The 15,634-nt window shown below is 38.3% G+C and overlaps 1 protein-coding gene across 8 annotated transcripts in view; it reads left to right on the top strand.

Moving 5' to 3' along the window:
• The window catches only part of BANK1 (B cell scaffold protein with ankyrin repeats 1), a 319,023-nt gene that overhangs the window by 269,134 nt on the left and 34,255 nt on the right, over positions 1–15,634 (top strand). For 4 of the 8 annotated variants that reach the window (XM_070791140.1, XM_070791141.1, XM_070791138.1 and 1 more), the window contains exons 9-10: positions 1,039–1,341; positions 5,886–6,188. In XM_070791140.1, the coding sequence (XP_070647241.1) occupies positions 1,039–1,341; positions 5,886–6,188 (606 nt within the window). The remainder of the gene's footprint in view (positions 1–1,038; positions 1,342–5,885; positions 6,189–15,634) is intronic. The other 4 variants (XM_070791142.1, XM_070791139.1, XM_070791144.1 and 1 more) reach the window with 2 other exon arrangements.

Genomic DNA, 15,634 nt, shown 5'->3' with positions numbered 1-15,634 from the left:
TTTGTGAATGCTTTATTTAGAGCAGAATTTCTATAAAGAAAATATAAACCACAAGTTTTAAGATTTAAAGTTATTGCATTATATATTATTCTATTTTCTTCCTAAGTGGCTAGAGGGCATTTATCGTGTACAGTGTAAACACAAATAATGGAATCATGATTCTTAGAGTAGAGGAAATTTGCCTGAATCATTTGGTTAAATTTCAAGATAGAATAGATTTTTTTGGTGAGAGAACTGAGCCTTAGCAATATTTACCTACTCAGCTCAGTGCTCTGTGATGACCTAGAAGGATGGGATAAGCGGGTGGGAGGGAGGCTCAAGAGTGAGGGGATATGTGTATATTTATAGCTTATTCAGAAACCAGCAGAATGTACAGCAGAAACCAGCACAACATTGTAAAGCATTATCCTCTAATTAAAATTTTTGAAAAAAATTTTAAAAGTAGAAATTTTTTTAAAAGTAGAAAAAATATTTACCTATTGTTGGTAATTTAGATGCATTCCCAATGGAAAAATATCAACACTTTATCAAATAGTATTTTTAAGAATTAAGATGTCATCTGGTGATAAATGTTAAATAATTAAGAATCACAGACTCATTTGATCACAGTATTTATAAGCAAGATAAGATTTTTGTTCCTTGTCTTTACCTTTTCCATCACTTACTTATTACTTGTTAGGTTGGTTATATTGTTGTCTACTAAAAATATGGTAATGCAGTCATATACTGAATCTGCTCAAACAATAACTTTAGAGAATTGCAATATTATTATATATGTAATATCAGAATATTACATATTATTATTGTGTATGAGAGTGTCATAAACTGAAGTAGCAGGATGTAATGGAGCTCTCTCGGTAAATATTTTAAAAGCTCAACAATGGCTATTCACCAAAACTACGCGTTTGTTAGCTTTCTCCTGTATCAGTTGATAAAAGTTTAATTAACATTACCACCACTTCTGTATCAAGTTACAAAACATTAACTGCCTCCAGATGGAGTGTTTAAATGAAATCCTACAATCTTTATCATAAACAGCCGTACAGAGCCCAGATCTCCACCATAAAAGCTGGCCTTACAGGCAGAGGTCAGAAGAAGCCAAAGTGAATGAAACAGCAGAGGAAGAAGAAGAGCATGAATCAGGCATGGAGGCAGAGCACGGCCCTCCAGAGGTGGACAGCGAGAGTGAGAACCAGTACGATGACTTGTATGTGTTCATTCCCGGAGACAACCCTGAAAATAATTCCCAAGAGCCCCTTGTGTGCCCCAGACCACCTCTCCCCCCACCACGACCTGTAACCACTGCCTTCCAACTGGAAAAACCTCACTTCCCAGTACAAGGTAAGTTTAAGTTTAAAACAACTTTGAAACTTTGACACGCTTACACAGCATACAGTATAGCAGTGGTGAAGCTATACAAAGATCACCATTTAAAACCAAAAGAAACTTTCCTCCTGTTCTTTAATATCTAAAACCTGCTGCTGCTGCTAAGTCGCTTCAATCGTGCCCGACTCTGTGCAACCCCATAGACGGCAGCCCACCAGGCTTCGCCATCCCTGGGGTTCTCCAGACAAGAATACTGGAGTGGGTTGCCATTTCCTTCTCCAATGCATGAAAGTCAGAAGTGAAAGTGAAGTCGCTCAGTCGTGTCCGACTGTTAGCGACTCCATGGACTGCAGCCTACCAGGCTCCTCCGTCCATGGGATTTTCCAGGCAAGAGTACTGGAGTGGGGTGCCATTGCCTTCTCCGGATCTAAAACCTGAGAAATCAGCTAAGAGGTACCTGGCACTAACTCCCTTCCTCCCTCCCTCCCTTCCTTCTTTCCTCCTTTAGTCCTTCTCTCTCTACCTTTCCTTACCCCTCACTCCTCTTCTCTCTCCCTCTCTCTTTTTCTTGCTTTTTCCTTCCAGGAAAGAAGTCTCATTACAAAGCTTTCTGTAAGTAAAGAAAGAAAATTTGGAAGGAGTCTGTCACTCTTCACATAAAACGAACCTCAAGCACCATGTGGAAAAGTAAATGACAACTTTGGGTTTTAAAAATACTCTTAGTTTTCTGGCAAAAGAGAAAGGCTAATATGTTACAGATTTGAAAATGAGCTTGGGCACAGTCCCTCAGTCAGGAGCTGCAGGGGAAGCAAGTGGTAAAGGGTTTATCACACTGTGCATTGAGACCAAAGTCTAAAAGCACTCTGTCTTGCTAAAGTGGAAGAACAGTTAAATGACTGTGATAGCATTGTTCCCAGATGCAGGAACGAAGCTGTGTAGCAGCAGAGGTGGGAGTGGGAGTGGGGGTGAGGGGCAGGAAGCATCCCCGGGAGCTTCCACGGTAGGCTTATCTTCCTGGAATGTTCCACAGCCTGGCAGACTTTTCTGCTCACTCCTACAGTCACTAATTACCACCCACTTTACTGATCATTCTTTCATGTTTATTTTCCAAATTCATAAAATATTCTTACAGAGAAAATTTAATAAGGATGAAAGAAGCATCTATTATTAAAGCCCCATTTGTCACTGTACTTGAGTTGTCAAGTCCTAGAAGGCTGTAAAGTCTTTAAAGACTATTTTTAAAAAGTGAATTTTGAAACCATGAAATTCAGCATTTGTGTTCTTGAAGGCATTATCCCTATAAAGGTTCAAGTTAATCAACATAAACCCTTACTAAGATTATGCACTTTATAAGAGATGGAAAGTATCTTAATGAAAAGTGCGGGAAACCTAGTGGGTACTTTCTCGATTCATTCACTCATTCAACAAACACGTATTGATTACCTACTATGTGCTGAGCTCTTATAGACTGCTGAGATAGATCAAGGATGTAGGTATATCAATATTGGGAGTGGGGGGAGAGATGTAAATTAGTATCTGCTTGCTTTCGTGCATGCTCAGTCACTCAGTCATGTCTGACTCTTTGCAAGCCCACTGAATATAGCCCTGACAACAAAGTTTTGGTGTATTTTTCCCACTTTTATAGATGTGAATAGTTTTATGTAGTTATTAAAATCAGTTATTAAGAAAACAAGGATGTCTTATATCAGGTTAAAGCTATTAAAGGAGTTAATTTTTAGCTACTTTTTAAAGGGAGCTAAATAGTTTAAATAAAATTTTAAATCCTGTTTTTTCTAATGTGAATTTCCATATATGGTATGTTGGTTAGGAGGTTAAAAGTTATTCCACAGAGAGTAATTTTCACCAGATATCTAGGACCACAAGTATAATGTTGGCCTATATATCTTCTGAAGAGTACTAAATATAAAAAGCAACATCATACAAAAACTCACTCCTGTTATTTAAAAACCGTATTATTACATTTTCAATGCAGTGTTACTTTTAATTACAGTAGGAAATGGGTACCCTTTCCAGTATTCATGCCTGGGAAATCCCATGGAAAGAGGAGCCTGGCAGGCTACATACAGTCTATGGGTTTGCAGAGTCGGACACAACAGAGTGACTGAGCACAATTTTAATATCATATTTTTTCATGGGGCTAATACTGGAAGTGAATTAAAAGTAAAATGCCAATATTTTTTCTTAAAAATTTTTGATTGAGGTCTTTGAAAGTAAGACTAGAAGCTCCCACTTATTTTTCGCTGGAGACTTTAGCTAGTGATAGCTTCAGGAATTGTTCTGTACAAGTTTTTTCCTGCCTTCAAGTCACTGATAAAGAGATGCCACCTCATGAATGCTCTAAGCATCAAATTTCTTATGATCGATTCATGAACATATTCATTGGAGAAAACAGTCTCATAGAACACTTTTCTGTTTATAACTGACATCCTGTCTCTTTGGATCTTCACAACAAACTTTCAAGGCAACCGTCATTATGATCCCCCTTTGATTTGGGCTTCCCTGGTAGCTCAGCTGGTAAAGAATCCACCTGCAATGCAGGAGACCCTGGTTTGATTCCTGGGTCGGGAAGATCTGCTAGAGGAGGGATAGTCTATCCACTCCAGTATTCTTGGGCTTCCCTGCTGGCTCAGCTGGTAAAGAATCTAACCGCAATGTGGAAAACCTGGTTTCAATCCCTGGGTTAGGAAGATCCCCCAAAGAAGGAAATATCTACCCGCTCCAGTTTTCTATCCTGGAGATTTCCATGCACTGTATAGTCCATAGGGTCGCAAAGAGTTGGACACAACTGAGTGATCACTTTGATTTAGATCCAAGACCCTAGAGCTTGTAATTAGAATGTGTCAAATTCTTCCATGGACAGGTTTCCTGGGCTTTTAGGATTCTTATCTTTGTTTTACATTCTTTCCCAATTATTTCAAAAATTGGATTATAGGAGTGATGTATTTTAATCATTATTTACTAGTGTGCAATCTGAGTTGAGAAAACTCAGATCCAACTCCAACATGAAAAGTATAATCTAATACACTGGGAAATGAAAAGTGAAATGTTTTCTTTCTAGTGCAAGCCCAACTTTAGAAAGAGTTGAGAAAGGAGGTAGGAGGAGAAACAAAGAGAGTTAACAGCTCCGGAAACCAGTTCATAAAAGTAAGATAGTTGACACATTCCGCTAAAAATGAAACACTACACGTGTTTCCCACACACTTAATCTGGTTTCACCTAGGATGCTGTCAGTGAAACAGAAGCCATGAAGTCAGAATCTCAAAACCATATTATTCACAAGGGAAAAGGAAAGTCTTGGACATTTTAAAGTTAATGCCAGCCATGTTGGCATCCATACTTCTTGGGTTAAACTAACTGAAATAAGCTAAGACTCGGCAGGGAGGTGGTCTTGGGCTCTCCTTTGGTCTCTCCTCATGAGTCTACCTAAAACAGTTGCTGAATCTTCTTATAATAATACCTTTTTATTCTGCTTTTAACTGTTTGTCTTTCTCCCTACCTCCTAAGTTTTCGCACTAAAATATCCATTAAGTAAGCTAAAAATTTTTGATCAGATTCTTACTAAACAGAAAGGAGACTAATTCTTCCTTAGTTCATGAGCATGAATCTCAGAACAACACAGAGAATTAACAATTTTTCAGTCAATAACTGAAATAATTTCCATTTTTATTGTGTTTGTTAATACTTTAACACTTGTCAAAAGGACACATTTAAAAGATTTTTCTCATCGTCTGGCAGAGAGAGCCAGCGAGATTCTCTTCAACTTATTAATTGATCACAGTATATAGTATCTTTGTCTTCCAAATTAACTGCTGCTAGAATATTTTAATATGATCTTATAAAAATATGTAAATATTTTGCTGAATGTGAAAACCATAAAAGATTACTGAATAAAGACTATTTATTAACCATAAAAGATTAATTCTTGGAAAATTAATCTTCAAGCCATTGATTTTCTATGCCATCTTTTATTTCATGAACCCTACTTTCAATATCCTTTATCAAGGAATGAAGTTCATGTTGGGCTATAGAAATCAAGAGAGCCGGATTGGGACTTAGTATAAGAAGCTAAACAATGGTACTTTTGGCTATTCTCCTCTGTCATTTTCAGAGAAATCAATTTTAGACAAAATACTTGATTCAATCCCTATAAAACGTAAAATGACTTCAAATTTTTTTTAAAAATTTTGAGAACACTAGGCTTGAAAAACACAAGCTTTCAAAGTATTTGATATTTGAGGCTTAGTTTTATGATTTGATTTCCTGATGTTAAATCATTCATATTCTATGTGGAAAGTAGTTATATGCCTATTTGTATGTTTTCAAAGAATGCCATGTCTTTAACGAACTTATTCTAAGAAGTTAACAATTACAGACTGAAGGAGAATATGTTAGTAAATTACATGATTCACTTTTCTCTTTTTGGAATTTATAGAGTAATATGCAAATTATTTGGGGGGGTGGAAATTCAAGCAACTGACAAATGGACACCAATAATATTGTATAAAATATAAATAATTACCATTCAAATATTTTATAAGCAGGGAAATTGTTGGAAGGCCAAATGGAGAGAAGTCAAAGTTGGTGTGATTTCAGTGCAAGATATGAAACAGGAAGTGATTCCGAAGAAGAAAAGAAAGAAGATGAAAAGGATCAGGAAGAGGAGGAAGACCCATACACTTTTGCTGAGATTGATGACAGTGAATATGACACAATACTGGCCAATAGGAGTATAAAGAAAAAAATTGGAAGTCGTTCATTCATTATGAACAGACCTCCTGCCCCCACACCACGACCCACAAATATCCCTCCAAAAGAGGAAACTACACCTTACATAGAGCAAGGTAATTTGTTTTGTTATTGATGTTACTGTTTGTGTGTGTGTGTGTGTTTTTGGAGGATGTCCTGTCTTTTGGTAGGATCTAAAGCCTCAAAGATTAAAAGTATGTTTTAGAGTCATAGTTAAGTTGTGTTGGCCCATTATTTAATTTAAACACACAGTGGATAAAGAAAATAAGGACAATGTGTGGGGTTCTGGTTTGTAATTGTTCACTAAGAAGGATAGTTTTGACTATGAAGCCATAGTATGTGCAAAGAAATACTCTTTGGTGCTTCTTCCATAATTCTATAAGAGCAAGCTCAATTCCCATGAATAACATGCAACACAAGAAAAACATAGGTACCTTAATTTTTGCCCGTCTTCCATTCACAATAACTTAAACAATCTAAACAGTTTTGAATACTAGAATCTTAGATATGCAACGCCAGTTTCTTTGATAATTGTACTTCACCCCCAATGATTAAGATTCACTTCATCCATGATAGAATTTTTGCTTCATTTTAGATTTCAATTCTTTGTCATTCTCAGTTAAATATAAATATAAAAAACATAAAAAAATCCTTAAAGCTTTCTTATATCTATAACCCCAGTAGGATGTGTTGACTTTGCTATTATTTCTAACATTCTTGTGTACTCTGCTTTGGTGCATTCCATGAGTCACCGGTGTCTAAGACATGACTTTTATTCATCAGTGTATCACAGACACACGCACTTAACCCTACATTTGGGGTTAGATACCACCCTGCTGCTGCTGCTACTGCTGCTGCTGCTGCTAAGTTGCTTCAATCATGTCCGACTCTGTGTGACCCCAGAGATGGCAGCCCACCAGGGCCCGCCATCCCTGGGATTCTCCAGGCAAGAACACTGGAGTGGGTTGCCATTTCCTTCTCCAATGCACGACAGTGAAAAGTGAAAGTGAAGTCGCTCAGTCGTGTCGGACTCTTTGCGACCCCATGGACTGTAGCCTACCAGACTCCTCCACCCATGGGATTTTCCAGGCAAGAGTTCTGGAGTGGGTTGCCATTGCCTTCTCCGAGATACCACCCTAGGGACTGAAAGTGTGAAGTAAACCATTGTTTCCATCTTTGAGGTGTTCTAAGCAACAGCTATCCAAATAAATATATAGTACAATTTGACCTTTTATTAGAGATTTTTGAATAAAATATTTGTGATTAATCAAAATGTTTGGGTGACAACTAAAGATGAGAGGCAATCTATTATACATTCAAATAATCTAAACGAAGTACACAAGCAGAACATTTAAATATATACCACAGATTCACTCAAAAAGAACACAGTTATTCATCTGTGATCAGTATGTGCAAAAAAAGCCATTCTATTGTGTAAACAGTATGTATTGAGAGATTTGTATAAGAAAATTGAGCAAGTTTGTCCACTATAGTTTTACACCTACTTAACAGTGATATGCTGATAATGTTCAAGACACTATTAAAAAAATAGAAACCAATAACAAATTAATAAAGATTTCACCTAAAATAAAATGTCAGCTGGAACAATTATTAGATTATTAAGGCAAGGGATAAGTTGTAATTAGAATTTTTCACATTGTCTAACATAGTGGCTCTAGGATATTACATACAGGCCTTCATATCAGCAGATTCCACATCTAAGGATTCAACCAACTGCACCTTAAAAATATTCAGTAAGAGAAAATTCCAGAAAGTACCACAAAGCAAAACTTGAGTTTGCCTCCAGGGCAACTGCTTACATAGCATTTAGATTGTATGTTCAGCTAATTATATAGCATTTACATTGTATCAGGTATTATAAGTAATCTAGAGTTGATTTGCAGTAAACAAGAGAATGTACATAGGTTATAGACAAATATTGTACCACTTTATAAAAAAGACTTAAAAAGTGAAAGTGTTAGTCTCTCAGTCATGTCCAACTCTTTGCAACCCCATGGACTGTTGCAACAGGCTCCTCTGTCCCTGGAATTCTCCAAGAAAGGATACTAGAGAGGGTAGCCATTCCCTTCTCCAGGGGACCTTCCCAAGCCAGGGATCGAACCCCAGTCTTCTGCATTGTAGGAAGACTCTTTACTATCTGAGCCACTAGGGAAGCCCAAAAGAGACTTGAGCATCTGCAGATTTTGGTATGGAGAAAGGAGGTCATGGAACTAATTCCCTGCAGAACCCGAGGGACAACTGTACTAGCTCTTTGACAAAGTTGTTAAATCCCAATAAATATTTTTTTAAAGAGAGAAGATAGACATATAATTTAATGAAAGAATTTGGTTATATTCTAGAAATTTTTCAACAGGTACATCATCTTTGGCATCTCAATCTTTAGGGAATTCTCAGGACCACAAAGACCATAGGGTTTCTCTACTTTTTGCTCTTTATCTTCTCTCCCTTCTGTCAACTGTCATATTCTTGTTTTCCATGAATTCATTCTTGTGTTCTATTTTTTCTGTATCATTCATTTCTCTTTGTTTACTGGTAGCGGGGGCAATGGAGTTTAATTTCTTTGTCATGGCTTTTGTCTCATTTTGCTTTGATTCTAATTTATAAATTTCTGTGATATTTATTTCTCTTTAGTTCTCATATCATCTGTATTATCTTTCCTCGTTGCTTGTCTGTTTGGTCTGGAACTCTTGATACCTCCATCAGATAGGTGGCTCTTCTTCACTATGCTTTCATGTTGAAGAATGAAGCACCAAAACCTAAATGGAAACTTGCCCTGCTCACTTGGGGACTGCACCGTAGGGCAGTGGGTAACCAGCCTTTTCATTGAATTATCCCAAAGTGTTAGTTTTGATAGATCTATTTTTCCATTTTTCAATATATCTAGAATAAATTCCAACTAATTGTAACCTAATTTATATACCCAGTTACCAGCACTCTGAGATCAGAGTCTGGGAAGAAGACTGGGAAGTTTCACCACTCGGAATGCACTATTGAACTTGTTCTCCCCGTGTTCAGTCCAATGCCTGAAACTCCTTTCGCCCACTGTGCCTTGTGTGCCATGGTCCTTCTATTCACTTTCTCCAAGAACAAACTGTTCATCATAGATGATTGCCTTATTTCACTGAAGAATGAATTAGAAGCAATGCCTGCTTTAGACTGCCAACCAAGCTCCATGTTCTGTAAGAGCATAGGGATGGTTCTCCTTCTCCTTCATAGGTTTATTAATTACATAAAGTTTTATTAAGAACCACATGATAAATTCTTTCTGTGTATTAATAATTCAAATCCCCTACATAACCATGGTACAATTTGTCTTTTATACAGACACACAGGAACTTTAAAGAATCTTAGAAATCTTGAGTTTCTAAGAAATTTAAAGGCTATTTATCTCACCTACTCATCCCAAGTCCAACTCCTGTCGGTATTTACAAGAAATCTTTCATTCAATTACACAATCAAATTTGTTCTCACAGCATTTGTGTTATATGCAGACAGGGATCACTGTTAGGTGATTTATTTTGTTTTTGTTTTGTGCTTAAGTAATGGCATCCCACTCTAGTACTCTTGCCTGGGAAATCCCATGGATGGAGGAGCCTGGTAGGCTGCAGTCCATGGGGTCGCTAAGAGTCGGACACAACTGAGCAACTTCACTTTCACTTTTCACTTTCCTGCACTGGAGAAGGAAATGGCAACCCACTCCAGTATGCTTGCCTGGAGAATCCCAGGGACGGGAGCCTGGTGGGCCGCTGTCTATGGGGTCGCACAGAGTCGGACACGACTGACGTGACTTAGCAGCAGCATGATTATTTTCCCTATATTTCAAACCAGTAGCAAAAACTGAACTATAAATGAGGTCATAAAAGTCTCTTTCCATTATTTCTTCCTTTTCTCTTTTACTGGGATATCCTTGCTGGCCTCTTCCTTTTATGCTATTGATTGTTGATCATATTGTTCTCACATTAGGAAAACATTACCTCATCAGCCAGTTCTTTTTTGATGTTCTTTGCATTTCATGGGATAAATGTCTTTCATCGTGGCTTCCTTTTTTCTTTCCTAGCTCAGGCAACTCTATTAAATAGAATATCCACCATTTCCCAGAAAGCCATCCATTCAATGTGAAGAATATTAGTTTGCTCTAGTTCTTGCCAGAGCACAGAAGCAATAGCAGAATGTTGGCACATCTGGGGTATGTTAACGTAGCCAAAAGAGAAGGGTGTGGAGTGGGGGATGGAAGAAGAATGCAGATGCCCAACTTACTGTTTCAAAAACTCAAGAAAGTAATAGCAAAGTGACTAGGCAAATAAACCAGAGAGATACAGGAAAATCATGTTGGCTTTTGTGGGATAATAGAATGTGTGTGTGTGTGTGTGTGTGTGTGTTTAGTTGCCTAGTCATGTCTGACTGACTCTTTGCCCAGGAATTGAACTCACATCCCCTGCATCTCCTGCATTGCAGGCAGATTCTTTACCACCAAGCCACTGGGGAAGCCCCATCCAAGTGATTAGAAGCTTGAAATTTTTACTCTCTAGAGAAGGGAGAAGGACTGAAAGTGGATTAAAGATCAATCATGACTGTGTGGGGAAGCCTCCATAAAGTGCTTATATTATGGGTTTTCAGGAGCTTCCAGGTTGACAAACACATAGTAAGGGAGGCGTGCCCCCAGATGCTATGGGGACAGATTCTTTTGTGCCAGAGACTCCCAGACTTTGCCCTATATATCTCTTTATCTGGCTGTTCATCTTTATCCTTTATCATATTCTTCAATAAACTGGGAAATAAGTGTTTCCTTGAGTTCTGTGAGCTACTCCGGCATTTTAATAGAACCCGAGGGAGGTTGTAAGAACCTCCAATCTGTAATCAAATCAGACAGAAGTTGTAGGAAACCTTGGGACTGGCACCTGCAGTAGAATGGAAGCAGGTTTATGGGACTGAGCTCTTAATCCGTTGATCTGACACAATGTCCAGATAGATACTCTCAGAATTGAATTAGAATGATGGAAATTGTGGTATATTCATACAGTGTTGTAGGACTTGGTGGGGGGAAAAGCCCACACATTTGGTGACCCGAAGTGTCTGAAATGAAGGGTGAGAGTGGTGTGAGATGGAGGAGACACACAGAAAAGAAAAGCCCAGGAGGAAAGTTGGGTTTTCCCAATACTGCTTTGAAGGTAGGATTCAGATTCAGCTGATATTACCTAAGCAAAAAACTTCATATACTTGAGATTCAAATTCCTCATTGTAAGTTGGGAACAGAAACACTATGTACCTTAAGGATTGTTTGGGCTTCCCAGCTGTCTCAAGTGGTAAAGAAGCCACCTGCCAATGCAGAGATGCAAGAGACATGGGCTCGATCTGTGGATCAGGAAGATCCCCTGGAGGAGGGCTTGGAAACCTACTCTAGTAATTTTGCCTGGAGAGTCCCATGGACAGAGGAGCCTGACAGACCTGGGTCACAAAGAGTCGGACACAACTTAAGTGACGGAGCACACAAGCAAGTACAAATAAATGACAAAAGGGACAAGAACCACATCAATGTGGGTAGAACAGGAGACCTCACTAGCACTACAGAGGATGATCAGAAGAATATGTCAATTTACTAATTTCTAAATTTCCCATTTTAAACTAAGTATTCTAAGTACTCCTAGTTTGAAGAGGGGAGCCCATACATAATTGGACAAACTTCTAGAATATTCACTTACAGCTAAGCATTCTAATTTCTTTCATGCAGCATGACATATCAGACAGAACATCTATTTCTACCATCACCACTGTCCCCTGTCCACAGAAATGTAGCTTATTAATACAAAATTGAATCCATGGTTTGTTTTATCAAGAGATATGTTCCTGGGTTTTTAAAATTCTATTCTTATTATACTAAACCTAATTTTATGTTAACAACCAAAAAAGAATAACTCATTTTTCTTAATGAAAAGTTTTTGAAGTCTGCCTGCTTCTAAATACCATATTCTCTCCATCTTTTGCTCCCTATAACATTGAAAAGGATCAGATTCATCAAGCTTAAAGAATAGAGAGGAATTGACAAGGATTTACAATCCTGAGTGAAAGAATTCTTGATTTAAGGCTAATCAAGGAAACAAAGTGAGAACTTTTCATAGTATAGATAGATTGATAATAAAACTATATCCATAAATCATGCATAGAGATAACTGCCTATTGTGGAAAATTTTTCAACGTCAATGAAAAATTTCCCATTTTCCCCTCACACAATTAATAAAACCAAGATCATTCTTCAGAGTCTATGTTGCTGATTTGGGGTAGAATATAATTTCCCTTTCAATTCTCAATTGCTACTGAGTTACCCTTGGCATTTTACAGTGCAACAAAGTTGTATATGACCTTTTTGAGAGCTACTCAGCTACTGGGACCCTAAAATGTCAAGTACAACTCAGTTGCTCAGAAATTTTCCACTTGCAATTCACTTGTACTTGAAATTGATCACGTCCAATGCAATTGAAATGCAAGCAGAGAAGAAGAAGAAGGAAAAAAAAGCCTTGTAGAATCACTTAGGAAAATTAATCTATATCATTGTAAATGTGACAGAATGGAATGGCTTCTATCTCATTGTTGTTATTCAGTCACTAAGTTATGTCCTGCTGTTTGAACCCCATGGACTGCAGCACACCAAGCTTTCCTATCCTTCACCAACTCGGAGCTTGCTCAAACTCCTGTCCATTGAGTCCATGATGCCATCCAACCATCTCATCCCCTGCCACCCTCCTCTCCTCCTGCCCTCAATTTTTCCTGGCATAAGAGTCTTTTCCAGTGAGTTGGTTCTTTGAATCAGGTGGCCAAAGTATCAGGAGCTTTGATACTTTGATACAAATCAGGAGCTTCAGCTTTAGCATTATTATCTATCCTCATTAGTGAAGACATATGGGCACATCTATTAAAGTAAGCCTTAGATCAAGTGCCTTGCATTCTATTCTCTAGCCCAGTGACTTTGTCCAAAGCATTATCTTCAGGACTTAGTATATCACAGGTGTTCTCAAGATAGAAGGACATATGTATCATCTGTTTGTAAGATATGGATTAGGGTACTGGTGCAGCTCTGCAAAGGAACAGTTCAAGTTGTGCTTACACTGGGAATTCTGGTCTTTACCCCTTAAAGTACAATACTCTGTGTGCCTGATGAATCACTTTAGTCATGTCCAACTCTTTGCGCCCCTATGGACTATAGCCTGACAGGCTCCTCTGTCCATGGGATTCTCCAGGCAAGAATACTGGAGTGGGTTGCCATGCCCTCCCCCAGGGCATCTTCCCAACCCAGGGATCAAATCTGTGTCTCTTTACACTAGAATCTCTGCTAAATTTGTATTTTAATAAGAAGCCTGATTGACCTAGAGTAGTAGTTCTTAACTGGTGGTGATTTGACTTCCAGGAGACATTTGGAGACATTTGGCAATATTTAGAGACATTTTTGATTGTCATGGCTAAGACATAGATGTTACTATCATATATGCCAGGCCACAAAATGTGTCTCAACAAATTTAAGAGGATAGAAATTATATCAAGCATTTTTTCCAACCACAATGGTATGAAAATAGAAGTCAATTACAGGGGAGAAATGGGAAAAACACAAACATATGGAGACTAAGCAACATGCTACTAAAAAAACAACGGGTTAATGAAGAAATCAAAGAGGAAGTCAGAAAATAAAATGCAATGAAAATAAATACACAACTTTCCAAAATCTATGGGACGCAGCAAATGCAGTTCTAAGAGGGAAGTTTATAGCAATACAGATCCACCATAAGAAACAAGAAAATCTCAAATAACCCTGTCCTTTTGAAATTTTCAATCTACATTTTTGTGGTTTGAATCTTATTGGCAGAAATAGTATTTAATGTTTATTCAGAGTGAGAGTGACCCAGTCTTACTGGTTACTTATTAGTGTAGTGAAGTCGCTCAGGCGTGTCCGACTCTTTGAGACCCCATGGACTGTAGCCCACCAGGCTCCTTGGCCCATGGGATTTTCCAGGCATGAATACTGGAGTGGATTGCCATTTCCTTCTCCAGGGGATCTTCTCGACCCAGGGATCGAATCCAGGTCTCTCGCTTTGTAGGCAGACGCTTTACCATCTGAGCTACCAGGGAAGCCCCAGTTACTTATTAGGACAGCAATATTTCCTGATAGAAAGTAAAAAAACAAACAAAAAAGAAGCCAGAGAACTGAAAGGTAAACTCATCACAGCTTCTAGAGGATAGCAGTGACTTCCTAACAACCCAAACCACTTCTCTTTGCTTTTCATTTTTTTCTTTTGGCCTTGCAACTTGTGGGATCTTAGTTCCTCAACCAGGGATAGAATCAATGTCCCTAACCGCTGGACCACGAGAGAAGTCCCCAAACCACTTCCCTTTGAAACAAAAGAAAAATTACTAGGGACATCACTAATGTCTACACTAATATCCTTTTTTATTGAATACAGATGTTCAAAAAGTAAAGTCAAACAGTGAGTCCACATGAAATCCTATGGGAAGAAATTAGCCCCTAGTTCAGTGCTCTGTAAGCAGTAGGTATTCAATAAATGTTGTCTGCCTGGTTCAAAAGGAAGACAGACCTGCCTGCCCAGTAGTGGAGTGAGACTTCGCTAAACACTCATTATAATGGACTCAAGCTCTAATGACACAGAATTCCATAAACCAACTGCTGTCATTCTCTGAATGTCCCAACTTCCTTAATAAGAAACATTTCAAGAACAGAAATATTCTTATTTGCATCAAAAAGGATAAATATGCAAATCAAAGCAGTTTGTATTCTACTTAAATAAAAATTAAGTTCCTTAGAAGTAGAAAAGGTAATTTATAGTGAGATTTCCTGGTTTGGGAGAAGATTTTGGTGGGAACACATCGATCAGACTTAAAAGTTTCCATTACAAACTGGAAAGAAAATTAATGTTTTCTCCTTAAGAAACCAAAGCATTCATTGATATTTCCACTGAATTAGAATTTCTGTACTATTTTCCTTTATGCAGATATGTACTTTCCAACTTCCCATCACCACCAGTCTCCCAAGTATGCTGTAACCACCTGACTTCACATGTGCTGGCTGACCATTTGTAGATCCTCACCATCCTCCTCTCCCCCCAGAATCCCACAACTCCTGGCTCTATGTCTGCCAGTCAGTAAACTGCTTTCAGATGAAAGGCCTTCATATCACGTGGCTGATGTGACTATTTCTGTTTGTGACCATGCCACCCCTCACAACCTATTCAAATGTGGTGACCTGCGTTCGATAAATTTGTTGAAATTGGCAACGCACGACTATTGCTAACAGAATGAAATGGTGCTTTTAAGCTGACTGGAGTGCTCAGTCTATCTTGATCCATTTGCAAAGAGGCTGCATCTCTTCCCTGAGCTTCGATTTGATTAGTGAGCGTGACTACTTACAGGGTTAGAACGTTCTGTTCCCTGCCTTTGCTGGCTAGACAGGAGCTGTTTACATTGCTTGACTTTACCTCACTCTGCCTTTTTGTCATTAGCATGCTCAGGGTACAGATTG

Source organism: Bos indicus, chromosome 6 (genome assembly GCF_029378745.1).
Source record: "Bos indicus isolate NIAB-ARS_2022 breed Sahiwal x Tharparkar chromosome 6, NIAB-ARS_B.indTharparkar_mat_pri_1.0, whole genome shotgun sequence".
Classification (NCBI taxonomy): Eukaryota; Metazoa; Chordata; class Mammalia; order Artiodactyla; family Bovidae; genus Bos; species Bos indicus.
The sequence above is the reverse complement of the archived record's forward strand: the minus strand, read 5'-3'. Positions and strand labels throughout refer to the sequence as shown.